The 27,402-nt window shown below is 29.0% G+C and overlaps 1 protein-coding gene and 1 long non-coding RNA gene across 2 annotated transcripts; both read left to right on the top strand.

Moving 5' to 3' along the window:
• Positions 1-255: 255 nt before the first annotated feature.
• LOC115704165 (uncharacterized) lies at positions 256-1,815 on the top strand. Its single transcript, XM_061107121.1, has 4 exons — positions 256-550; positions 657-757; positions 935-980; positions 1,088-1,815. The coding sequence occupies exons 1-4, from the start codon at positions 256-258 to the stop codon at positions 1,813-1,815; spliced, it is 1,170 nt and encodes a 389-aa protein (XP_060963104.1).
• A 13,111-nt stretch (positions 1,816-14,926) lies between these two features.
• On the top strand, positions 14,927-16,164 carry LOC133032326 (uncharacterized). Its single transcript, XR_009685046.1, has 2 exons — positions 14,927-15,206; positions 15,414-16,164. It is a non-coding gene; the product is annotated as an uncharacterized LOC133032326 (long non-coding RNA).
• The last annotated feature ends 11,238 nt before the right edge of the window (positions 16,165-27,402 follow it).

Genomic DNA, 27,402 nt, shown 5'->3' with positions numbered 1-27,402 from the left:
TCTTTGGAAAACAAAAGCGTTGGTTCAACATTGCATGGTTTGATCAATTTCCTACTTGGTTAGAATATAGCATCAGTAAAAATTCTACGTTTTGTCTATATTGCTACATTTTTAAACCAAACAATGGAAAACAAGGTGGCGGTCAAACATTTGTTAGTAAAGGTTTTTTAAATTGGAAGGACAGAAAAATTTATTGTTCATGTAGGAGATCACAATAGTGATCATTATCAAAGTTACAAGAAGTGTAAGGATTTGATGAATGAAAAACAACAAATTCAACATATATTTTCGAAGAAGAATAACAATGATCGAAATAGCTACTATGTTCGATTAACTGTATCGGTTGACAGTATTCGATTTCTTCTACGACAAGGTCTTGCATTTCGTGGTCATGATGAGTCCCAAAATTCTACTAATCAAGGTAACTTTCTTGAACTTTTAACTTTTTTAGCTGATCATAATGAAGAAATTAGAGTTGTTGCTTTGAAGAGTGCTCCTAAAAATCTTAAATTGACTTCACCAAAGATTCAAAAGGATATTGTAAATGCAGGTGCTGTTGAAACAATCAATGTTATTATTGAAGACATAGGAGATGCTATATTTTCTGTGTGGAGATGCTATATTTTCTGTGTTAATTGATGAATCCCGTGATGTAGCTATAAAAGAGCAAATAGTCGTAATGTTTCGTTATGTGGACAAGAAAGAATATGTAATTGAACGATTCATTGGGATTGAACATGTTCCAAATACTACAGCTGTCTCACTAAAAATAGCAATTAATAAGCTATTTTCAAAGCATGGGTTGAGCATATCTAGATTACGTGGTTAAGGGTATGATGGAGCTAGTAACATGAGTGGAGAGTTTAACGGTTTAAAGAGTATTATCATGAAGGAAAATGAATGTATTTTCTTTGTCCATTGCTTTGCTCATCAGTTACAGTTAGCGCTCATGGGTGTGGCCAAAAAGCATGATTTGATAGGTATTTTCTTTATTATTTATTATCTTTGATACTATGTTCCAATTATTAATGATTTTTATTTTGTAAAAATATAGGTACTTTTCTCACTGTGGTATCAAATATTGCAGTGAATATTGTTGGAGCATCATCTAAGCGTCGCGACATTTTTCGAGAAAAACAAGCTGCCAAAGTCATTGAAGCATTAAAAAGTGGACAACTTTCAAGTGCAAAAGGCCTAAATCAAGATAATGGGATTAAACGTCCATGTGAGACACATTGGGGATCACATTTTCGTACTTTGGTAAGCTTTACTATCATGTTTTCATCTATTATTGATGTGCTTGAGGAGATTGCAAATGATAGTTTGAATAGTGACCAAAAGTATGAAGCATCTATTATGTTACAAGATGTGCAAACATATGATTTTGTATTTAGCTTGCATTTGGTGAAGAATATACTTGGAATTATAAATGAGTTGTCACAAGTCTTACAAAGAGGTGATCAAGATATTGTAAATGCCATGGATTTAGTTAGAGTATGCAAGAAACAATTACAAATGATGAGAGATAATGGATGGAATTCTCTAATGGAAGAAGTGTCTGATTTCTGTGTTGAGATGAACATTGATGTTCTCAATATGGATAATATGTATTGTGCTCAAGGAAAATCACGACAAAAGACTCCAAAGCTTACAAATTTTCACTTCTTTCGTATTGATTATTTCAATACTGTGATAGATTTACAACTACAAGAGTTGAATAGTCGTTTCAATGAGGCTAACACTGAGTTATTGCTTTGTTTGGAATGTTTGTCTTCCAATAATTCATTTTCTGCTTTTAACAAGGGAAAGTTATAATGTATGTAATATAGCATATAGAAATGATATGAAATGCGGAAAATAAACTGTAATCATATCAATAATATATGCAATAAAGGATCGATGTACCTCCAGCCATTGATCTTTGAGCTTCAATCCCTGCGATAGCTTCGGTATTGGAGTTCGGGCTTCCTCGCTCTCTCAACTCTCTTTAGATGGAATTTGCTGAATGAATTCAGAATGAGTGAGGAGCTCGGGGACCGAGACCCTATATTTATAGGTGAGATACTCCATCAGTATCTGCGCCACATTAATTGTCAGAATATTTTGACAATTAATTCAGGAAATCAAATCAGGTAATGAATATAGAAATCTGACCATATATAGAATATTACATAATTGATTTTGTCCAGATTCAATGAATATAAAATATTCATTTATCAGAAAATCAATTATTTATTTATTTCCTTAAATAGAAAATCATTTCCTTAATTAGAAAATAACTTCCATATATAAAATATTCTAATATTCTCCTACTTGGTCAGCATTTAAACTAAAATATTCAAACACAACGTTCCTCATTATATAATAAACATACGAATCATAGCGACATGTCCTCATTATGAATCGAGTATTATCTTCCATGTATTACAATACATTTATTATATAACAATGTACTTTATGTGGCAATGTACTTAAGTGAATAAACCCTAAACCTTATGTTTGTTCAGGTCCTCTGAAATTTTTCTCAAATGTAAAATTAAGATGCGCATAAATATGAGAAAAATCAAAATAAGAGTTTCATTGATAATAACTTTATTTGTACAAATTACATAAGGGAACCAAGTCCCATGTTCTCTACATGATCCTTGAATTTATGAGGTGGCAAGCCTTTTGTCATAGGATCGGCAATCATCAATTCAGTGCTAATGTGTTGAATGACCACTTTATTTTCCTTAACACGTTCTCTAATAGCTAAGTACTTAATGTCGATGTGCTTGCTTCGACTTCCACTTTTGTTGTTCTGAGCCATGAAAACAGCAGCTGAATTGTCACAAAACATCTTTAGCGGCCTTGCAATGGAATCAACCACTCTAAGGCCTGAAATGAAACTCTTTAGCCATACACCATGTGATGTAGCCTCAAAACAAGAAACGAACTCAGCCTCCATAGTAGAAGTAGCGAGGTCAAAGTTTGTTTGTTACTCCTCCAGACACGGCTCCACCGGCAAACATAAACACGTAACCGGATGTAGATTTACGTGAATCGGTGCAACCAGCGAAATCGAGTACGAGTAGCCAACTACTTCTAGATTGTCAGTTCGTTTGAACATCAGTTTGTAATCCTTAGTACCACGAAGATACCTCATTACTTTCTTTGCGGCTTTCCGGTGGTCTATCCCGGGTTACTGCGAAATCTTCCTAACATTCGACGAATAAGCAATGTCGGGTCTTGTGCACACCTGAGCATACATTAGGCTTCCGACAGTAGAAGCATAAGGAATGTTCTTCATTTGTTCTCTTTCAAAATCATTCTTTGGGCACTGGCTCAAATTTAATTTATCACCCTTCACAATTGGAGCAACGCTCGGTGAACAATCTTTCATATGAAATCTTTAAAAAACTCTGTTGATGTAGGCTTCTTGAGATAAACCTAAGATACCTCGGTATCTATCTCTATGAATCTTAATGCCTATGACATAGGATGCTTCACCCATGTCTTTCATCTCAAAGTTCTTTGAAAGAAATTGTTTCACTTCACGTAGCAACCCTTTATCATTGGATGCAAGAAGAATATCGTCCACATATAAAACAAGAAAACAAATTTTACTCCCACTTTCCTTCAGGTATATGCATTGATCCATGACATTCTCTTCAAATCCAAAGGAAGAGATGACATCATGAAATTTTAAATACCATTGGCGGGATGCTTGTTTTATTCCATAGATGGACTTCTTGAGCTTGCATACCAAATCCTGACCTTCACTAGAGGAGAATCCTTCTGGTTGTTTCATGTATACCTTCTCCTCTAGATCACCATTCAGAAAAGCAGTTTTTACATCCATCTGCTCCAGCTCTAAATCAAAATGAGCAACTAATGCCAAGATGACTCTCAGGGAATCTTTCTTTGATACAGGAGAAAAAGTCTCTGTATAGTCAATTCCTTCCTCTTGAGTGAATCCTTTAGCAACAAGTCTCGCTTTGTACCTCTCAGTGTTGCCTAATGAGTCTTTCTTAGTTTTATAGACCCATTTACAACCAATGGCTCTCGCCCCATTAGGCAACTTTACAAGTTCCCAGACTCTGTTGCACCTCATAGAATTCATTTCATCATCCATAGCATTGTACCACAATTTTGATTCTCTACTGTTCATAGCTTGTAAAAACGTTTCTGGATCATTTCCAATTCCAATATCATATTCTAATAAATACACAACATAGTCTTTGTAAATCTTTGGTTTGATAGGTCTAGTAGATCTTCTTAAGACTTCACCAACAAGCTCTTGGGGAGCGACGGTAGTTCGACGGGTTGTTCAACGAGTTGCGGGCAACTCTTGAACATTTTGATCCTACTTGGATTATCATTACCAACTTGTGGATCTTCAGTGATTGGTAATGGTTGTTCAACATTCGTTTGAACTACAGGAGTGTTAACCATTATCAATCTTGCTTTTGAAGTGGAAGGTTCTGAATGATCTTTCTCAGGACCTAAGTCCTTTGATTGATCACTCCCACTGATCAAGGTATTTTCAAGAAATTTTGCATTCCTTGATTCCACAATTCTTGTGCTATGAGATGGACAATAAAACTTGTAACCTTTAGACTTTTCAGCGTACCCTATAAAGAATCCGCTTATGGTCCTTGGGTCCAATTTCTTCTCTTGTGGATTATATATTCTGACTTCAGATGGACATCCCCAAATGTGTACATGATTCAAACTTGGTTTCCAACCTTTCCATAATTCAAAAGGAGTTTTTGAGACTGCCTTTGTTGGAACTCGGTTTAATATGTACACGGATGTCTTTAATGCTTCAGTCCACAAGGATTTAGGAAGGTTAGAGTTGCTACTAAGCATACTCCGCACCATGTCCATTAATGTTCGGTTTCTTCTTTCTGCAACACCATTTTGCTCGGGTGTACCGGGCAAGGTGTAATGGGCAACAATCCCATTTTGTTCAAGAAACTTCGCAAATGCACCAGGTGCTTGTCCATCTTCTGTGTATCTACCATAATACTCACCTCCTCTATCTGATCTCACTATCTTAATTTGCTTGTTGCATTGTTTCTCTACTTCAGCTTTAAATATCTTTAAAACATCTAATGCTTCACTTTTATTATGAAGTAAGTAGATATACATGTAGCGTGAGTAATCATCTATGAATGAGATGAAGTATTTCTGACCATGTGACTCCATATCTGGACTACATATATCAGTATGTATGATTTCTAATATTTCAGAACTCCTATGGACACCGATTTTCACGAAGTTGGAGGTTTGCTTTCCCTTAATGCAATCCACACAAGTATCAAAGTCAGTAAAATCTCAGGTATTGAGTACCCCATCTTTTACCAACCTTTTAATTCTATCAATGGAGATATATCCCAATCTCCTGTGCCACAATGTACAGGAATCCTCTTTCATAACACATCTTTTAGTGCCAGCGTGAACATGCATAACATTATTAGTGGTATTATTTTGTAAATTAAGGCAGTAAAGACCATCAGACAAAATACCATTTCCAACACATTCAGATTTATAATATAAATTGAAATATTTGTCTGAAAATGTAAAGGAAAAACCAAAGGGTATAAGTCTTGAAACTGAAATCAAGTTTCTAGAGAAACTTGGTACATAAAAGGTCTTTTCTAACTTTAAAATAAAACCATTACTTAAAACTAAATTGCATGTTCCAATAGCTTCCACATGTGAGCCCATCTTGTTTCCAGATAAGATTCTTTGCTCACTTGCCACTGGCTTCCTTAGATTTTGAATATCCTGCAAGGAATTTGTTATGTGAATTGTTGAATTGTAATCAATCCACAATGTGTTAAGTTTAATATTAGCCATATTAGATTCATAACATACTAAGGAAATTGGATTACCTTTGTCATCCATCCATTTCTTGAACTGGCTGCACTCCTTTTTCGCATGTCCCTTTTGTTTACAAAAGAAACATTTGATGGAATCTTTCTTTATGGCAGCCTTGGGAGCTATGGGCTTTTTCCCTTTGTTCTTCTTGAATGGCTTGCGTTTCTTAGGTTGAGTGGTCAGGTGAACACTTTCTCCTTGCTCCTGTAGGAGCCTGGCTTCCTCTTGAACACACATGGTCATCAATTCATTGATAGTCCATTTTTCTTTATGTGTGTTGTAGGAAATTTTAAAAGGCCCATACTGTGGAGGAAGATTGTGAAGGATGTAATGAACCAGGAAGGTATCAGGAATGATAACGTCGAGTTTCTTCAAATGAGCAGTGATGTCCCTCATTTTAGAAATGTGTTCTCGAACTCCTTTAACACCGGTGATTTTTGTGGACGAGAACTCTTCGATGAGGTTGATGAACAAAGATTTATCTGAAGTGTCAAATTGCTCATCCATCACTTTGATAAAATCTTTCACCTTCTCAGGTGGCTCCACCGATCCACGCATTCCCATAGGAATTCTGGACATAATGAACATGATGCATAGACGATTAGATTGCTCCCACTTTTCACGTAGTGCAATCTCGCCGGCGGTGCTAGTATCGGTGATAGCGAGTGGTTCATCTTTCCTTATTGCATAATCCATGTCAGTGCAAGCTAGGTGGAGAAGAACTCGTTCCTTCCAGATTTTGAAGTTGTCACTCCTAAGCTCAGGGATTTCACTAGTGATTTCAGCGTATTTAGAGGTGGATGAAATAGCTGCAAAAATAGGATTACAAAAATTTAGATGTTAAAAGAATTGAGGCTTTAATGAATTCATGTTTTACCAATGTAGAAACATGATGAAGATGTAAATTTTATTAAATCTAAAATTGCCTGTGGGCTAAATTTTAAATCTAATAAAATTATATGAACTTTATGATAGATTTAATGAAATATTTAATTTAGATTAATGGAGGAATGAAATCTATCGTTAATTAAAATTTGTGATAACACTATTAAATCAAATCCTCATAACTCCCTGTGGGGTAAATTAAGAGAATTTAACTTAATATATTATCCTAATTAATTATAAAAATATAATAAAATCTCTGTGGGGTAAAATTATTATATCCAAATAATTAATTACAAGTTTTGTCCATTAAGGTGAATTTTAATTAATATATAATTTTATATAATTAAAGATGCTGTGGCTACTCCCTAATTATAAAAAATTATATTTTCACTTTAGACATTAGGTATTGGGCTCTACCTAAAAGTAATTTCGTTATTAACATAATAGACAATCACTGAGATTAGTGCTCCTAGTGTGGTCGTCCGAAGATCATTAAAAACCGTTCTAGATATGAGCATTTGTCCCAGGTTCATGTTTTCTTATGTCAAACCACAAAACTACTTACGTTTTATGTATATTTTTATTCATTTTATAAAGTTTTATGAATATTTTATGAATAATTTTATGAAGTTTTATGAAACTTAATTGCTAAATAAAATATTCAACATACCTTAATGTTTGAATATTTCTAAATATATCTAGCACTATAAAAGGAATTTATGTATAGCATTTAAATTATACAAATCTAAATTAATTGCATTAAACATAAATTTGTCAAATAAATACAAAATAATACAATTAATGTATGATCATTAATTAAATGCAAATTCCTTAATATGAAATTAATGGCAGATTTTTCAAAATTAATTTAGACAATAAATTGCAGAAATTTGGTAATATATAATTAAATGCACAAATTAGCACAATTTTTACATGCCTAAAGAAATCATGTAATAAATTACCAAATTTAAACAAATTTCCATTTTCAATTTATACTATATATATATATGTATTAAACAAAAATGGAAAATTAACTAAATGTAATTTATTGACTAAATTAACACAAAAAAATAGGAAAATAATTAATATTCCAAATAAATAAAAATTTATAAAAAAAATTCGGAATTTTTTTTTTTTTTTTTGAAAAAACCACACTGCCAAACGACATGTCGTTTTTGCAAAAGGCAAAAACGACACGTCGTTTTTTACATTCTGAAGTGTGCAGAGAAAACATACAAAAACGACACGTCGTTTTCCCTAAGGGAAAAACGACACGTCGTTTCATTCATCAAGAGGCTGCCTCAGAAGACGGAAAACGACATGTCGTTTTTCACAGTGTGAAAAACGACATGTCGTTTACTATAAACGACAGCTGCAACGTGCCATTCAAACGACACGTCGTTTTACGCCAGACGACATGTCGTTTTCTCCAAACGACATGTCGTTTTGCGTCGTCTTCTTCAGCCAACCGGGTCGATTTTGACCCATTTTTCTGCACGCGGGTCCGTCGAACCCGACCCAAACCCGATCGGAAATTGCGTTTTCGACGACCAAATTGCGTGTTTTCAAATCTAAAATGTTCTAAATCAAATAATAAAGAGATCCACATAGATTTTATGCACGAAAACACGAAAAAATATATACTTTAATATCACGAAATTAATCGGGTCCGAAAAAGTTTTAACTGAAATTTTTTTTCATCTTTAAGTTTTTCAATGGATTTTCAATGCTTAGATCGATCTATAATACTATACGAATATAGTGATATATTTAGAATTCGAAATAAACACCGAAAAAATAAAAAATGGAAAAAAAAAAACCAAACAATGGACCGATCGTGTTTATATATATATGCATGTATATATATATGCATGTATATATCACATAAATGAAAATGAATATTATGATTATTATTATGCGATAAAATATATATATAATATACAATATATATATATGTAAACATATATATATACGTAAATACACCGATAAAAATATATATATACACTGTACGAGTATGAATCTGTATGAGTATATAATATATATATATGAACAGTATGAAGAAAATGTATATATAATATAAATGGTATGAATATAAATATATATATACTCACGAATAGATCCGAAAATAAATATATATATATATATGAACAGTATATATAAGTGTATATATATATGAAACTCAAATAAAATTAAGGCAGAGATAAATCCGCTCTGATACCAACTGTTAGACTATATATATAGTGTATGTAATATAGCATATAGAAATGATATGAAATGCGGAAAATAAACTGTAATCATATCAATAATATATGCAATAAAAGGATCGATGTACCTCCAGCCATTGATCTTTGAGCTTCAATCCCTGCGATAGCTTCGGTATTGGAGTTCGGGCTTCCTCGCTCTCTCAACTCTCTTTAGATGGAATTTGCTGAATGAATTCAGAATGAGTGAGGAGCTCGGGGACCGAGATCCTATATTTATAGGTGAGATACTCCATCAGTATCTGCGCCACATTAATTGTCAGAATATTTTGACAATTAATTCAGGAAATCAAATCAGGTAATGAATATAGAAATCTGACCATATATAGAATATTACATAATTGATTTTGTCCAGATTCAATGAATATAAAATATTCATTTATCAGAAAATCAATTATTTATTTATTTCCTTAAATAGAAAATCATTTCCTTAATTAGAAAATAACTTCCATATATAAAATATTCTAATAAATTCGTCTTGCTCAACTTTATCCGCATGATTTTTCTACAACAGATTTAAAGATGTTAGAGTGTCAACTTCAAACTTATGTTGAAGGTATGCGTTCTCATATTGTATTTTCAGAATTGAAAGGAATTGCTGATCTTTCTAAGAGACTAGTAGAGACAAGAAAACATGAGGTATACTCATTGGTATATTTGCTTATTAGTATGGCACTAACACTTCCAGTTGCAACAGCTTCAGTAGAAAGAGCATTCTCAGCTATGAACATTGTGAAAAATCAAATGCGCAACAAAATGGGAGATCAATAGTTGAATGACAGTTTGACAGTATATCTCGAAAAGGATGTATTCAATGCTATTGACAACGAGCTTATAATTAATCGTTTTCAAAATATGAAAACTCGTCGAGGACAACTCTAAAGATATGAGCTTTAAAATTAATATATTTTGCTAAAATTTTAGGATATTAAGTATGTTATATATTTTGAACATCGTTTTAGATTGCCTTTTTTTTTTCTATTGGAGGATTTTTAGTGTTTGATATTTAATATATTTTTTGTTGGGAATTGAAATAATGAATTGTGTTTTTCTTTATATTTACTTGTTTTATTTTTGGAATATTTTTATATATGAAAAAAATTTACGCCCACCCTCCAATTAAATTCTGGGTCCGCCACTGGTCATTAATTCAATGTGAATAGTTAATCTATAACTTATTATAGATTTAGATCCAACTGTTAGTACTCCCAGAATTAACACTATATGAGAACTAATATTTGATCTGTTAAAAAAGCTTGAATTTGTATGACATGTTCCCAACCACTTATGTTATTGAGCTCCCAAAACAGATGTTGTAAGAATTATCTTCTCTGAGAAACTTAAACAAATGAATCAAAAAACTCAATGAACACAAACATGAGTTCACGTATACTCAGAATTCAGGATGATCTACTAATAATCATCGTTGTGATGTGAATAACTATTTCATGGTAAATGACAGGTTAATGAAAGATGTTTATTACATATCATCCAGCCATGCATAATCAAATTATACACATCACATTTACTACATGTCTATCTACATATGTGATTTGAATCAAAAGCACACACACTATAGTGTATAGTAAACTGTACTTAGTAGTTCCATATTAAAGATTCTCAATATTTTAATTCACTGCCGACTTGTTTTATTCATATCATATAATCTTAATTCTCTTGTACGTCCTTACAAGATTATACTTTTATAATTATTAATTATACTTTTATAATTAATGTATCATTTATCTTATAATAGTATTTCACATATTCTCTAATATATTATCCATTAATTACTTGATTTTAGAACATAAATCTCAACAAGGGCGCACCCTTCTCAACCTTGAGCCAAGCTTCTCCCTCACCGGATGATGGAACTTTACAAGTTAACTTCAGGTTACTCCGCCGCACAAACAGGCTACAGAGAGCTTAATCGTCTCCCTCATTTGTCTCTTTGTGGTTAGTCATTTTAAATTTGGCCTTTTATATTAATTTTTTGACTCTCTCTCTCTCTCTCTCTCTCTCTCTCTCTCTCTCTCTCTCTCTCTCTCTCTCTCTCTCTCTCTCTCTCTCTCTCTCTCTCTCTCTCTCTCTCTCTCTCTCTCTCTCTCTCTCTCTCTCTCTCTCTCTCTCTCTCTCTCTCTTCCTTGTGCAAGCATCCAATGGCGATTTGGGGTTTGTGGGGGAAGGTGGTGGTATGGGGTTTTTGGTCGACGATGGTGGTCTGAGAGTTATGGACGACGGCAGTTTTGTACTGGATCTGATTTGTTTTTAATATTTTAGGTTTCTTTTTCTTTTTTGTTCCTAAGTGTGTTCATACCCACTTCGATTTATTATTTGTATTTGTTAATTAATTTGAACTATTTTGAAATTTTGTCTTTATTTTTGGTTAAAGTTAATGCATACCCATTATTTCGGTGATTAATGTGAATATTTTCAGTTTTAAAGTGTTGTATTGTGTCTCTTGAGTTATTAATTTCTAGAAAGCATTATGATACAAATGTTGTATTTCATATTTATATTTTTGTTAATGTATTTTTTAAATTGTATCATTAGTTAAATTAATTATGAATTTATAATATATAATTTGAATTAAAAAATAATTTAATTTTTTATAAATAAAAAAGCATAGATATAGTGACGCGTTTTGAGAGTAGTTGTTACTTTCATAGTCTGATAAGGTTTCACTCTAAAATCCTACAGTGACGCGCGGGGAGGGAAGCTAAAGGGGTTTAGTGAGCCACCATAAAGGGTCACTAAATACTATTTTTCCAGTCACCCACATAAGTGACGTGTGGTGAAGGGTCACTAAATAGTTTTAGAGTCACTTAACACGGGTCACACTGAAATTAGTTTTTCGTAGTAGTGTTTGAAGAACTGCTTGATTCATCTTCATTCCTTATTAAAAAAAATAAAATCATCTCCAATTTCAAAATTTATGTTTTCAGTTTGTCCCAACCGAACATCATGTGAATTTTTTACTTCGATGCAATCTCCTACATATATGCCACAAACCTATTCTTCTAATTCACCAGCTGTATCACATTCTTTCCCTTTCTTTCTGGTTCTCAGTCGTCTTGCCGTACGGCCAAACCTAATGATGTCGCACGTTGCTCATAAATCAATTGACAATAACAACAAAATGTCATTTTGTCTTGTCTACTTTTCTTCAAATTCTTTCTACATATTTTTTTCATGAGGTCCACTCATTTTTAAATGATATTTTTAGCATGATCATTATGTCATTCATATATAATATTTGTATTTTTTTTTTTCTGCTAATGTGAAAATTTCATACCAAAAGAAAAACTAATATACCAAGTTCATGGTAGAGAGTCTTGACACAAAAGGCTCCACCTCCTCAATCAATGTAATTTCTCAGTGATCATTTAACTATGCAATTTTGTCTCACTTGTTTCAAATATTTTTTTGAACGCGATGAGGAAGGAGCAACAGAAAAAAAAATTAACTTATCTTTAAATTTATAATTATTATTAGATTTTATATTTTTTATTTTTTAAATTAAAAAAAAATAAATGACTTGAACCAATTTAGAAATTGAAACTGGCATACTGATTTGGCACTTAAAGTATTAAAAATAAGATTTAGTATCGAATTATCTCTAATTAGAGGTTATTTTTACTATTTTCTTATTAATTAATGTTATGTGTGTAATAATTTTAAATTATAAAGAATTTTGTTACAAATATTTCAATAATTAAGTGTAAAAAAATTACTAAAAGATCGTTATTTCATAATAAATTGTAAAAAGTTAATTAATAATTATTAGTAATTTAATTTTAAATATAATCAATTTTAATTAAGATTTTATAAGAAAATAAAGTATAAGTGTACTATTATTTTACAAGTTAATTATTATTTATTTATTTTTTATTTCTAAATTAATCACAATTATTTATTAGAAATTTAATGACTAAAAATAAATGTAATTCATGGTGGTTATATATTTGATATAATCATTAATAAAATTTTCTATATATGAATGTTATATTGATATTTTTTTAGTAAGAAACTTTTGTTTTAATGTAATATATATTTATAGTCAAGTATTATAATTTTATTTACGAACGTATTATAAAGAAAATATATTTATGTAAAGTTCGGTTCTTGAAATTTTTATTTTTATTTTGTTTATTTTTAGTCAATAATTTTTTTTTTGTTTTTTGGAAAAAGAAGAAACTTTATTCAAAAACAAGCAAGATTCACACAAAGGCAAGAGGCCACAACAACAAACCAGCGACAACTGTTACAGCCAGCAGCCCCACAACAAAAGCTACCACCTATTAATTACAAAGTTTATTTTGTTATTGTTTAAAATTAATTTTATTATCTAGATGGAGTTGTGGATATTAATGTGTATAAAGTTTATTTTGTTATTGTTTAAAATTAATTTTATTATCTAGATGGAGTTGTGGATATTAATGTAGAAATATACAATATGAGGTTTTAGGAATAATGATATGTCTGATATTGAAGTCACTAAAAAAAAGTTACCTTAGTGATAAATTTTTTATGACTAAATTTGATTATTAGTCACAATAAAATATTACTTGTGATTAAAATATAATATTTAGATACAAGTTATCATTAATTTAGTTTTAAGCACAACAAGTATTGTGACTAAAAATACGTTTAATCATAACAAATTATAATTTTTGTGATTAATACTTTTAGTCATGGATTTTTTAGACTTTAGTCACAATATAAGAATGATAATTTATAATTAATCACAATTTTTTTACTTTTAGTTATAAGTTTTGTATTATTGCTAAAAGTAAAATAAAAAAATTATAGTGAATGAAAGAGAAAAAGGAGAATGATAAGGATAGGGAGAATGAGAAAAATAAGAAATCTATGGGAAAGTCAGATATTGAATTTTAATTTTCTAATCAGAATATTATTAGTTTAATCTCACAATATTTGCTTATTATGTAGAGGTTTTACTCTCTCTCTCTCTATATATATAATATACATGAAATTAAAATTTATGTATGTGTACACGTACGATGAGAATGGTTACATTAATTGCATATATATATATACGTTCGTGTGCGGCACGGCAACGGATGATTCAGACAAGAAATCAAATGTGCTGATATGAATCCAAATGAGTTAATGTCAACCTATTCAACGTCATTTTTTTTGGGGGGGCTGTTTGTAATTGGATTAGGCGTACGTACGTAGCTATATGGATTTTTGTTTTGAAACCACCACCATATACTTTCTCTGCATATAACAATTTCTCTGATCCCCATCCCCTAAGCCTAAACATATATATTTATACACGCTAGCGTGTTATGGGAAACATATTTACTTTACTGCCCATAGATACATCTTGACCTAATCACATGAATGAGATCACATAAACATGGTTACTAATTAGTTACTTGTACTATCTAATAACATGTATATGACTATATGTGAACAAAAATTACTAATTATATTATTGTACTTTATATATGACCTTTAATTTAATTCGATCGTTCACACAACGGCGCCAACTAGGTTTTACTTTCAGTTCTTAGGTAATTTTAGTGAATTACGAACCTTTGAACAAAGACTAAGAATTAAGTCAAGAAAATAGTCTTTCCAAGTGTACGTACGTGTATACTATGAAATATAATCGAACTACGTTTGTAAGCTACCGTGAACAACATATATACTCTCTAGCCTCATGTTATCCACATCATATTAATTACTCCTTTGCTACGTGGCAATCCGTTTCATAAACCGAATTCCACATCATAACGGGCCTTAATTATTGTTTGGCGGTTTTGGCTTGCAAAAGACATGTATTTTCAACTTTGTAATATAAACTAATTATTTATGTATATATTTTCAAAAAAAATTATTTATGTATATACACGTACGCATATGTAGGACCCATTTTTATTGATCATAGTTGAAGCTCCATTATCTGAAGGTGTGGTGGGACCAATATTGCAACTGCATGAGACATGTGTTTTGGCAATAGATCATCATGGATGACTTAATTAACTAAGTACGTACGTAATTGTATTGTACCCATAAGTTTTTGAGTAATTATTATAGGCGTTTTCCAAGTTGATAAGCTGCAGAATATGAATTGGAGCTAGCTATAGATATCTGTTTTGTCAACACTTTTGTGGTTTTCTCTTTCGTACGTCAACCTTGTAAGGCATAAACCATGCATTTCTTGTGAGTATTGGCAGGTTTGAGTAATTAATGCCCATCCATATTAATTGGTATTACTTTCATTTGTTGGTATTTATCGATAAATATGAACACAAACACACACACACTTGAAAGACAAAGTATATGAATATTTATATATGAAGTAGTTGTTCTTCTCTCTCTCACACACACATATATATAATAACTTATCTATATATATTTATTGATCAGAGAAAAGTATAAACAAAATATAATGGGAAATATTTGGTTCGGTAAGAACAAGGGATTTCACCCTATAAACGACGACAGACAAAGAAAAACGACAACAAATAATAGTAGTGTGACAATTAAGGTGCGTATGAGGGCAACAGAGTTTAGGGAGCTGGTGGCTCAGGTGGATATGGATTTAACCAAAACTAATAACGCTAATTCAGAGCTTGGCTGGTTGATCCTTCAACACTGTCTTCAAGGTAAGAATCGTTCTCCAATGGACGTCGATCGTTGCCGTTTATCGCAAACGACAATAGATTATCGTCGTCTAAGCACCATTTGTGAAGAAGAAGAAGAAAAAAAAAATAAGTAGTGATTTTTTTTTCTTAATTAATTTATGTATTGTTATTATTGGGAATTAACAAACGCATATATGGTCATGATGGAACCTATATTATTACATAATATTTGAGAGACAAAATAGATCAATTTAATATAAACAAGTATATATATGATATTGAAGACGTTATTTAATTTTTATTTTGGTTGTATTTTTTTAGGTTTGTCATTAAACATGAGTTTTTAGTTAATATTCAATCTTATACACACAAGTTTTCTTTTTTTTTTTTTTTCTTTTTTTTTTGGGGGGGGATTAGTAGTAATAAATAGCCGTTGAAGAAAATTGGGTAAATTCCTGGAGCGGTTTATTGTTGATATGCCAAATTAATAACTATTGATTTAATAAAGCTAGCGTTGCTAGAAATTTATATTATTGTTGTTAATTTGGATTGGAATGAAGTAACAGTAAGGCTTTTCTCCCTTCCCCATTAATATAGTCAAGTCTATGATGTTTTATTTGAATTTACTATATATAATCCTTAAATTTATTATCTATTAAGTTAGATTACCTTTTTGTGGATGAAATTATATAATTGGATAATTTTATCAAATTAGATGAAATTACATTGTCTAAATTTTATCAAACGCACTAGTGAATTTTATATTTTGAATCCAGTACAATACATAGCTCAAATTTAATTTAATTCAATCCCTCAAAATATAAATTTTGTTATAAATATTAATAATTATGTGGATGTTCAAATCTTTTATTTATTACTATTAATTGTAATCAACATTCATTTTTTTCTTAGTTTCTTAATATTTGACTCTTGTATTTGTATAAATAGGGGTTCACCCCATTAGAATAAACAACTGAGAAATTCTCATTCATTTTCTCTTTCTATCTTCATCTTCTTCTTCTTTCTTCCCATCTATTCTATATTATTTTATAACACGTTATTAGCACGAGTCTCTGCCAAGCTCCAAGCATGAGTCTCTGCCCAAGTCCAATGTAAGTATTTTGTTAAAGTTCTTAAATTGTTTCAAAGTCACGTTACACTAAATATATATTTATATATATACTTATCTGACTAAAACAATTTCAAGAATCTATAATATGATAGAGAAAATCTATATAAATTATACATATATCCAGAAGATTATATATGTATCATCGATAAAATATTGTATATATCATGAATATTATGCCTCCTCAATAAAATCTTGCATATATCCTGAAGATTATGCAAATGTAATATTCATCATATAGTTGACGGATATATGATGAAAGAGATAAATATATATTTATGTATATGTTCTTGTATCCTTTGAGGACAATAAAAAGTAATCTAATATCGATATAGATTTTGACAAACATTTCCTGGAGTAAATGTTTTATATTTGTCGAAAAAAATGATTGTATTTATGTGAATACAACTAAAGAATCATTAAAAATAATTATTATTTGTGCAATATTATAGTGGGTTTTGAATAAAAAAAAAAAAGTTAAGAAAATTGCATTGAAACATCAAAGTATAAGAATAACAATGAGCATGACTAATGTTATTGAAATGATACGAATTGAATTCAATTACTTTTAAAGATTGTTCGTATTCTATAAATTAGTCATGTTATTATACAGTGTTATTACTTGCAATATTTATATTGAAAATTATTGCATGTGACATATATTAAAGATCAAATTTTGCATACATCTTAGAGATTATGCAAAAACTGTATTCATATATTCTTTGAAATATTGTAAAAGAAATTGCTGAATAATTTCTTATATTTTTATGGATGAACAAGTAATAAATTTTTAAGAAATTTATAATAATGTTCTACTTGTTCAACGTCATTCCCTCAAGTGAATGCTATAATTTTAAATAATCGATGACATTATTTACTACTCATATATTTCCAAAAGAAAGTGGAAACAACCAAAAGATGAGATATACACAATCAAAGTGCATGAAATCTATATATCATGTGTGGAATTGAATAATAGTACTAGTCGCGTACCTGTAGTACGGACACACTTATAATCAGGATAAAAGTATATTTGATTATTGAATAGAATGTGAATTATACAAATTTATTGTACATTTAGAATATTTAAATATCATTCCCTGAAGAGAATGAATAGGCATAAAATTCTATTTTAAAGAATATAGATTTCACATATATTAGTAATGCTAGAAGTAAATTAATATATACATATTTTATTATTTCTTGAAATTAATAGTTTCAAACTATTGTTGGTACATGATATGTATATATATAGTTACTATTTAATTCAGTTTGCATATTTTTCTAGAAGTGGATATATAATTTACTAATATTTGTTAGTGATCCAATATAATCAAAGTGATAAAGAATCACAAAATGATTATTTGAAAAGCTTACTGGTCTTACATACAATTGCTACTTGGAGTAGTAAAATATCTTTGTATGTACCTAGATGTATAACTTTTATCTAGTTATGAAAGTGATAAGAAATAACTTATTATATGTACTGGTTGTACATTTAAATATATAATATATCAAGTCATGATAATTAGACTGATGAATAGTCTATTAATAAATTAGACGACTTGTTAATAAAAAGATACCAATTTAAATGAATGATATATTATGGTTATATCTATTTGACCATTACAATAACATGATAAAGTTGTCATGTATCTTTTAAATTGTATACATCATTGAATTGATGATAGTAATTCCTGAAAAAATATAAAGTTTGATAAACATAATAGTGACTCCTGAAGAGTGTATATGTTTTGGAGAATAATATAATTATATTATTCGTGTATATAAAAATGAAACTTGTAATGATTACTTATATGTTGTAGTGATTTTACATTACCTTTATGAAAGTTTCATTGAAATACAAATTATAGTGAACCTGAAGTTCATGAATTTAGTTATTTTGACATGATCAATCATGTGCAATAAATTGTCAAAGGATTTGACTAAGTTTTGTTGAAGAATCAGAAGATTCTTCTCATTGTTAATTTATAAGGCTCAAAAGAAGAATGTGCATATATTTGCACATAGAAAATATTTAAATTATATTTCTTTAACAATCTTGAGCCATTGTTAGATTTTTATTGCATAGTTTTTTATCGATGTGATAAGATTATATGATCATGCATTTACAAAATGTGTAAATTTATGTATTTCTAATTATACATGTATGACTCATTCCTAGAAATGAATTAAGTTCATAAGTATTGAACTTGAACCTGAAGTTCAATGTCATATAGTATATACTAAATCACATTAACATACTTGCATTTTATGAAGCAAGTAGAGAATGTGTAGGACTGAGATCATTGACATAGCATATTCAGGAAACATATGGATTGCACTCTATAAAAAAATATCAACATAAACAGTTCTCTATGAAGATAATACTGCTTGCATCGCTCAACTAAAAGGAGGGTACATTAAAGGAGATAGAATTAGAACACACTTCACCAAATTCTTCTTTATACGTTTCAAGAAAATGCATATTGGTGTTCAACAAATTCATTCAAGTATCAATCTTGCAAACTTATTCACAAAGTTATTACCAACATCAACATTTGAGAAGACGGCAGACAAGATCCAAATTCATCGATTAGAAGATCTCTCTACGAATGCCTAAATGAGGGGGAGTTAGTTTACACTATACTCTTTTTCTTTTGATCAAGTTTTCCAGCAAGATTTTTAATGAGGTAGTTATTATGGACATCCAATGGAGGGTGTTATAAATATTAATAATTATGTGGATGTCCAAATCTTTTATTTATTACTATTAATTGTAATCAACATTCATTTTTTTCTTAGTTTCTTAATATTTGACTCTTGTATTTATATAAATAGGGGTTCACCCCATTGGAATAAGCAACTGAGAAATTCTCATTCACTTTCTCTTTCTATCTTCATCTTCTTCTTCTTTCTTCTCATCTATTCTATATTATTTTATAACAAATTTGATTAATTATTTTGGATTGATTATTTTTAATACTGAATTATTTAATATTTATTAACAGATATTTTTTTACCAAACTAACAATAAAATAAAACAAATGAAATAAAAAAATAATAAATTCAAAATAAGAAAAAAAAAATTATACAAATAAAGAAATATTTAATTTTGTTTAAATTATATTTTCCTTGCAAACAAGTATGTGAAATATATTTGTATCTTATGTATTAAATTTTTAACTTACTATTTTTGTATTAAAATATTAAATATGTTTTGAATTTAATTAGATCGTTTACTTTTACATATCAATTAACATTGATTCAATCCGCACAAGTGCAGATTTTAGATTTTTCTATCCAATTCAATCCCCACAAGTAGGGGTGTGCATAAATCGATCTAATCCAATAAGAATCGACCAATCCAATTACAACCGACCGCAAAACATTAGATATCCAATTGTGATCGGATCGGATTAGATGTTATTTTTAAATATCCAATTGGATTGGATCGGATGGTGGATGGGGTGTCTAAAAATCAAATACATCCAATCAAACTAATTAGTATATTCATTTAGTTTGGATGAGTATTAGATTTTATATTGTTATACGTCAAATCTATATGTATATATGAAAATTAACATTAAAATTTTACTCATTTTTTCTTGGATTAGATGATCCAGTAAAATTCAATACAAAATGGACCTAAAATATTGGATGTATCCGATCCGATCCAAAAAATACTAGGTCTAAAATATTAGATAAATCTAAATTAAACAAATAAATATATTATGAAATACATCCAATGGATAGAACCGATCCAATCCAACATTCAATGGATGTTAGATCGATTGGATGATGGAAGATTAATTGAATCGAATCGGATGGTAAAATATAACATCCAATATATAATTGGATTGGATCTGGATAAGCCTAAAAACATAAGATGTGATCCAATGAACACCCCTACCCACAAGTATGGATATTCGTATTTTGTGAATTGAATTGGCTTGAGTATTTTATGAACACTTCTTTGTGCTAATTAAACTCTTCATATTGCACTCTTTTCTAGGAGTGTTTATAAAGTAGTTGATCCAATTCAATCAGCACGATCCAATTCATTCTAATCCGCAAAAGTGCGGATATCTGCACTTGTGCAGATTGAATTGGATTGGAAAATTCAAAATTCGCACTTGTGCGGATTGAATGTTGATTGATATGTAAAAGTAATTGATACAATCCAATCTACACATATTTATAAAAAATTAAAAAATTAAATATACAAATAACATTTTAATGTAAAGAAAATAATAATTTAAAAGTATAATACAGATAATACAATTATATTTTAAAACTTAATAAATTAAATGTATATTCTATTCTTATATATAATTTTTTTATATGCAATTTTCAATAAAATTAAACATTTTTTTATACATACAATTTTTTTCTTCCTTTTATTATTTACTATTTTATTTATTTTAATGTGTTGTTGAAGATATAAGATAACTATAATTTATTTTATTTTGTTGCTAGTTATGTGAAAATAGTAACTATATATTTGTTGCTAGATATAAGATAACTATATCTTTATATATTAAAAGTGCCTATCTAACGGCATTTCTTGGTTTAACAGAATATACTTAAAAATAAAAGAATATTCTGTTAAATTTAACGATTAGTTTGATCTCCTGTTAAAAAATAAACCCAATAATTAAACCCAAAAAATTAAACAATCTTTTAAATAAACAATCTTTTAAATATTAATAATCTTTTTTTAAATTAAAAAAATCATCTTAGCCCCATATCTCTCTAACAAACCTAGAATATTTATAATTTTTTTATTTATTTTTTAAAAAAGAAAAATATATATAATAATATTGCTATTTCTCTCTCCCTATTTCCATTGACCTATATTAGATGGTTATCTCTCAAACTCAAATTTATATTGCGATTGAAGATTCAATCAAAAAAAATATTGCAATTGAAGATGCCCAAACGAGAACGATCATGAAACTCAAGGAAAAGAAGAAATTAAAGCTGCCCAGAACGAGAGCGATTGTGAATCTGAAGGCCAATATGAAATGGGAAAGAAGAAACTCAAAACAAAGTCTCCCAAAGATAGTCGACCAAGAAAACAAGATTCTGTAAATCTGATTCTCTCAATCAGTTCTTCGCTTGGTCTCCTTTCTTATTTTTTTTTTTATATTTTGAACCGATTTTTTTTTTTTTCAGTATATGTATAAATAGTGGTTGTAGGATAGTGGCTATGAAACCTTTCTTCTTCAATAGAATTGCAATTTCTCCAAATAAAAATAACAAATTCTTTTCTCTTTTCAGATTCACTCAGTCACCTTTCTTGTTCAACAGTATTGCGATTGATATTGTCGTATTCACTCAAATACAGTATTTTGCATAGAAAGAATGGATGCCATTCCAGGTCGATCCTTTGCTTTTCAACAAGTGTATTTTGACGAGTACAAGTGAAGCCTTCATTCCATTATCTTCTTTCTCAAGGTAATTAAATTAACCACATCTATATACCTTCTTACCTTTATTGTAGCAACAATCTCTTAAATTACGAATAAAAATTTATAAAGGCTGAAGAAAAAGAGTTTTCATGAATGATCCTATTTTGTCTTGAAATTTCATTTATTTATTCTCTTTTAAAACCGCTGTTTAAGATTGAATAATATGATTAATTTGTTTCGTACTACATTTTTTTGCCATTCCATACAAGTATTTCTCTAATGTTGTTAATTATTTGTTTCATGTTACTTCTTATAGTGGTTTAATGATTTTGTTGTCCTCAGGGGTTGGAAAACAACTTAGATTGACAATTAATGAGGAAGTTTGCCATTCAATTTCAGTAAGTAGTACAACAATTTAGATATTTTACTAGAAGTATCCTTGCTCCTCTTTCCGGTCCTTTTTTCTCCCTTTATAACAGTGTTTATGTCATAACTTGAAAAAAATTGTTAGACTGCTTTTTCGAAATCTGAATGTGGGTTTGTTGAAGAAAGAAGTTTCTTGTTCTGAATAAAATACTTCAGATATCTACTTACAATAAAATTAGCTTCTGTATTGTTATTATTGAATCCAACTCAATTGACAATTTTGCAATATGATTGTCCTTGCTATGTAAGCAAATTTTTGGGTTTTTATTGTGAGCAAATATTATTCATATATGTGTATGCAATAAAGTGGCATTTTCATTTTACTTTTCTTTTTGGGTTCTTATCGAAATGATATACCCAGAATCGAAATCGAAATCGGGTTGATGGTTCAACTACTTTTAGATCGGCCACTTTTGGTGGGTATACTATGTGCCTATAAATATATATGTTATACACTATTGATTTATTGTGAAATTATATTAATCTACATATTATATTATATAATTTGAATAGTTATGAGACTCTTTAATGGTGAAAGAATTTTCACCGTGGAGCAAAGCAAAACGTTCACTTGGATTGACATAATGGAAAAGAAAACATGAATGATAAGAAGTTTGAAAGAGGAGAAGATTTAACAAAGAAGATTATAATTAGTTAACAAAATAATAAAATAGAAACAGAAACAGACAATGTTAAGAACAACAATTTCTAAAAGGAGAAAGTTGTCTTAAGATGATTAGATCACATATTTTCTTGTTATGAAGTTGTGCTATGAAAATCTTGCTCTCACTGTCACTAATATATATGGGGTTGAGTTAAAAGATAAATGGATTTTCTGCAATCAAACTAATGTGACTGAACTTTATGTTGGCATTAAGGTGTCGCCTCACTCGTCAATTTCGTAATTCTTATTTTGTGTCATGGTCTTTATTTTCTTGGAATTTGATTCGTTGGGATGGTTCCTTTTAGAAAGAAATATTAGTTGTGCTTTCGTTATCTGTTTATGAGGAAGATGAACGTTTTCCTATTTTTTGTGGCTAGAGTGACAGAGACAGTGATAGAGTTCCATCAAATTTTTGGATTTTTTAATCAAATTTTGCCACTTTTTTCAGGCTATTGTATCCATCAGCCGTGAGCTTTATGCATAATTCTTGTAATGCGAGTGGAAGTAATATTTTAGCTGTTCCTGAAGGTTTCCAGGTAAAATGCTACATTACATTGTTTCTAAATTCTGATATGAGCTTTCTTCTCTTTATTTGTTTATTAGATTTTTATTTATTTGCTTCCTTTTGCTAATTTATTGTAGCTGACATTATGGGACTTGAGAATGAAAGCTAATGGTGGTTGCCTGCAACGGATTTGTGGTTCTGTTGGTGATATATATTATGTTGCTGCAGTTCTACAATTGGTGACATTGCAATAGGTGGAGCTGACCGTACTGTGACTATCTACGATCCTCGCAAGTTAGTGACCTTAAACCATTTTAAAACAAGGCACTTAGCTCACAAGCGTTTACTTGACTAACTTTCATTTGTTGAGGATGACATGTTCTGTATTTGTCATTAGATTAGTTTCAAGTTTTTAAAGTAAAATGGTAAGTATTATATGATAAGCTAAAATAAGGAAGTAGCTTTAAGGGTATGAACAAATGATATGTTATGACCAAAAAGAAAGTAGCTCCAAGACCTTTTCACCGCAAAGGGGTAAGTCTATTGTGTTATTTTATAGTTTGTTTATTAACACTATATGATAAAAGGATTAATGAAGTTCTGAAAGTTGGATAGGACAAGCGTGCACTTAAAGTAAAGAAGAAGAAGCTTGAAATCCATAAGAGGGGGAATTAGCGTGAGGAGAAGTCCAATGATCTCCGCAAGAAGAGATAATTTCAAAAAATGACCTTGATTAGTAGAATAATATTGAGAATTTCTCAACTTGTTTTTCTTACATTGAGTAGATTTTAGCTTTATAACATTGAATTTATTTTCATCACATAATCGTTAGAAAATTAATAATTCTATTGTTGTCTTTTTTTTTTTTTGCTTTCTGAAACAGTGTTCATTTATGCATTATCAATAAAGATTTATTTATTTTGGTTCTAATTCCTTTTTTTAAATTTTTTTTTTTTTTTGTGATTTTCTTGCAAATTTGGTGGAGCCGCTAAAAAGAAGAAATGATAATTCTTTTTTCAAGTTATATGTGGGTTACCATTACAATCCAAGTTCTTTTGAAATGAGATAGACTTTATTTTGAATATTTATCTATTAAAGTGATGTTAACTCTAGAAATTATAAAATGCAGCCTTTATGTTTGGTTTTATATTTGTGTGTAGACATGTTTTCTTCTCTAAACATTATAAGCAGAATTTTCCTTAGTTTTTAAAATTTTAGAGCATATTTCCTTTAAATATTTAGAGTAGTAAACAATATCTTTTTAATTTTCAAAATATAATTATTTTTAGCTCATTTTGTAAACATTTTGCATTTAATTTACTATTCTTAAAACTTTAAGTATTTTTAGTTAACTGTTTTTTCAAAATACTATTATGTGCTTTGTAAAAAAAAAATTAAATTAAGCAATTTTTTATTAAAATAATATTGTATACTTAATGAAATTATATTTGATATTTTTTTAATTCAAAAATTTAAATACAACAATTAAAATAAAAATTAAATATAAAATTAAGTATACGTGCATTGCACGTAACTTCTGCCTAGTATATATATATATATATATATTTTCATAAATATTAAATAATTTAATATTAAAAAGTAACCAATCTAAAATAATCGATCCGATCTGCACTTTTGCGGATTAGATTGGATTGAATTGGAACTATTGTGAGGATTAGATTGGATCCAAAAAATAAAATCTGCTTATTATTTATTTTGTATTTTTTAACAATAATAATTTTGTTGAAAAAAGAAAAAAGAAAATATTAATGGCATACTTCTAAAAAGCAAAATCTATACATTCTGAAAAAAAAAAAAAGAAGAAGAATTTTCTAACTATAAACACGTTCTATGTTTATTTGTTATAGACTATAGTGCTGCATATCATGGTTCCTTATTAAACTAATCTAATCTAATAATAATAATTACGTTTTAGAAAAATATTATATTTTCATTTTCAAGCCTTTTAAAATAAGAATAATTATATAAGATACTATTTTTCTTGTAAAAAAGTTACATTTTTACGTTTAAAGAAATTATTTTTTTATATATTTTTTATGTTTTTTTTATGAAAACAACAAGAAAACTAAATAAAAATAATATGAAAATAACATCTAAATAACATCAAAACAACAACAAAAAATAACATACCAATAACAAAAAATCAACAATAAATTAACAAGAGGACAACATAAAAAAAACTGTATTTTCTGTAAATAAAATTAAAAAAATTGTAAAAATATTGAAAATTCTATAAAACCGTATTTTTGTAATTTTTTTTTATTGTTTGTGTGTATTTGTGTATTTGTGAAATAATCCTTTTAAAATATCAAAATAATTAAACTAAAAAAGGCCCACTCTCCTCGGATTCAGACAAGTTTCATGTGCTTAATTGTAGAAATGGCCCATTAGTTTGTGAAACTGCCAAACCATGTGGGGGAAAGAGGAAATTATATAAAAGAAAATGGCATTTTTCCAATAAGTTTGATTAATATGATTTTATTTTTATAAATTTTTAATGACTTTTTCTAACTTATATATAGATATATATATATATATATATAAATAAATATGTATATATTTATGGGAATTTCTTTTTCAAAATTGTTTAACAAAATGGTAAATACCATTTTAGATTTTGTATTTTATAAAAGTTACAGATTAGATTATCTGTTTTGTTAAATGACAAAATAGACTCTGTATATTCTAAAATGGTAAAAATAAGACCCTGAGCTTTATTTTCGAAAACTTTTTTTTTTAATATAGCCAACTTGAAAACAATTCCTAACACGAACAGATACAGAAAATGTAAATAGTTTTGTCATAACACATTTAGATCGGATTATTATTAAATTTTATTTTGATAAAAAATCAATTTAGGATCCTATTTATACTATTTTGGAAAATACAGAGTCTATTTTATTATTAAACAAAATAAATAATTCAATTATTAACTTTTACAAAAACAGACTTAAAATAATATTTACCCTAACAAAAATAATTGATATTGTTATAACTCGTTACTTATACATAAATTTTTAAAATAACTGGTTACGTATACATGAAATTTTTAAACAAACAAACAAACAATTTTAGTGATATATGTTAGACATTTAAATGTATAAACTGAAACATATATGATTAAGTATAAAATGCGGAATTAAGTCAAACATCTATACACTATGAATAAGGATCGAAATACCTCCAGCCATTAATTCTTGAGCTTCAAACCCATATAAGCTTTGATCTACAAAGAAAACTGGTTGATGTGGGTAATCGGGCTTCCTCGCTCTCTCAACTCTCTTTAGATGGATTTTGCTGTTATGAACAGAATGAGTGAGAAGCTCGGGGACCGAGACCCTATATTTATAGGTGAGATACTCCATCAGTATCTGCGCCACATTAATTGTCAGAATATTTTGACAATTAATTCAGGAAATCAAATCAGGTAATGAATATAAAAATCTGATCATATAAAGAATATTACATAATTGATTTTGTCCAGATTCAATGAATATAAAATATTCATTTATCATAAAATCAATTATTTATTTATTTTCTTAAATAGAAATTTATTTCTTTAAATAGAAATATATTTTCTTAAATAAAAATATTCTTATAATATATTTATGA

This window comes from Cannabis sativa, chromosome 1 (assembly GCF_029168945.1).
Source record: "Cannabis sativa cultivar Pink pepper isolate KNU-18-1 chromosome 1, ASM2916894v1, whole genome shotgun sequence".
NCBI classification, from domain to species: Eukaryota; Viridiplantae; Streptophyta; class Magnoliopsida; order Rosales; family Cannabaceae; genus Cannabis; species Cannabis sativa.
This window is presented reverse-complemented; position numbering and strand designations above follow the sequence as displayed.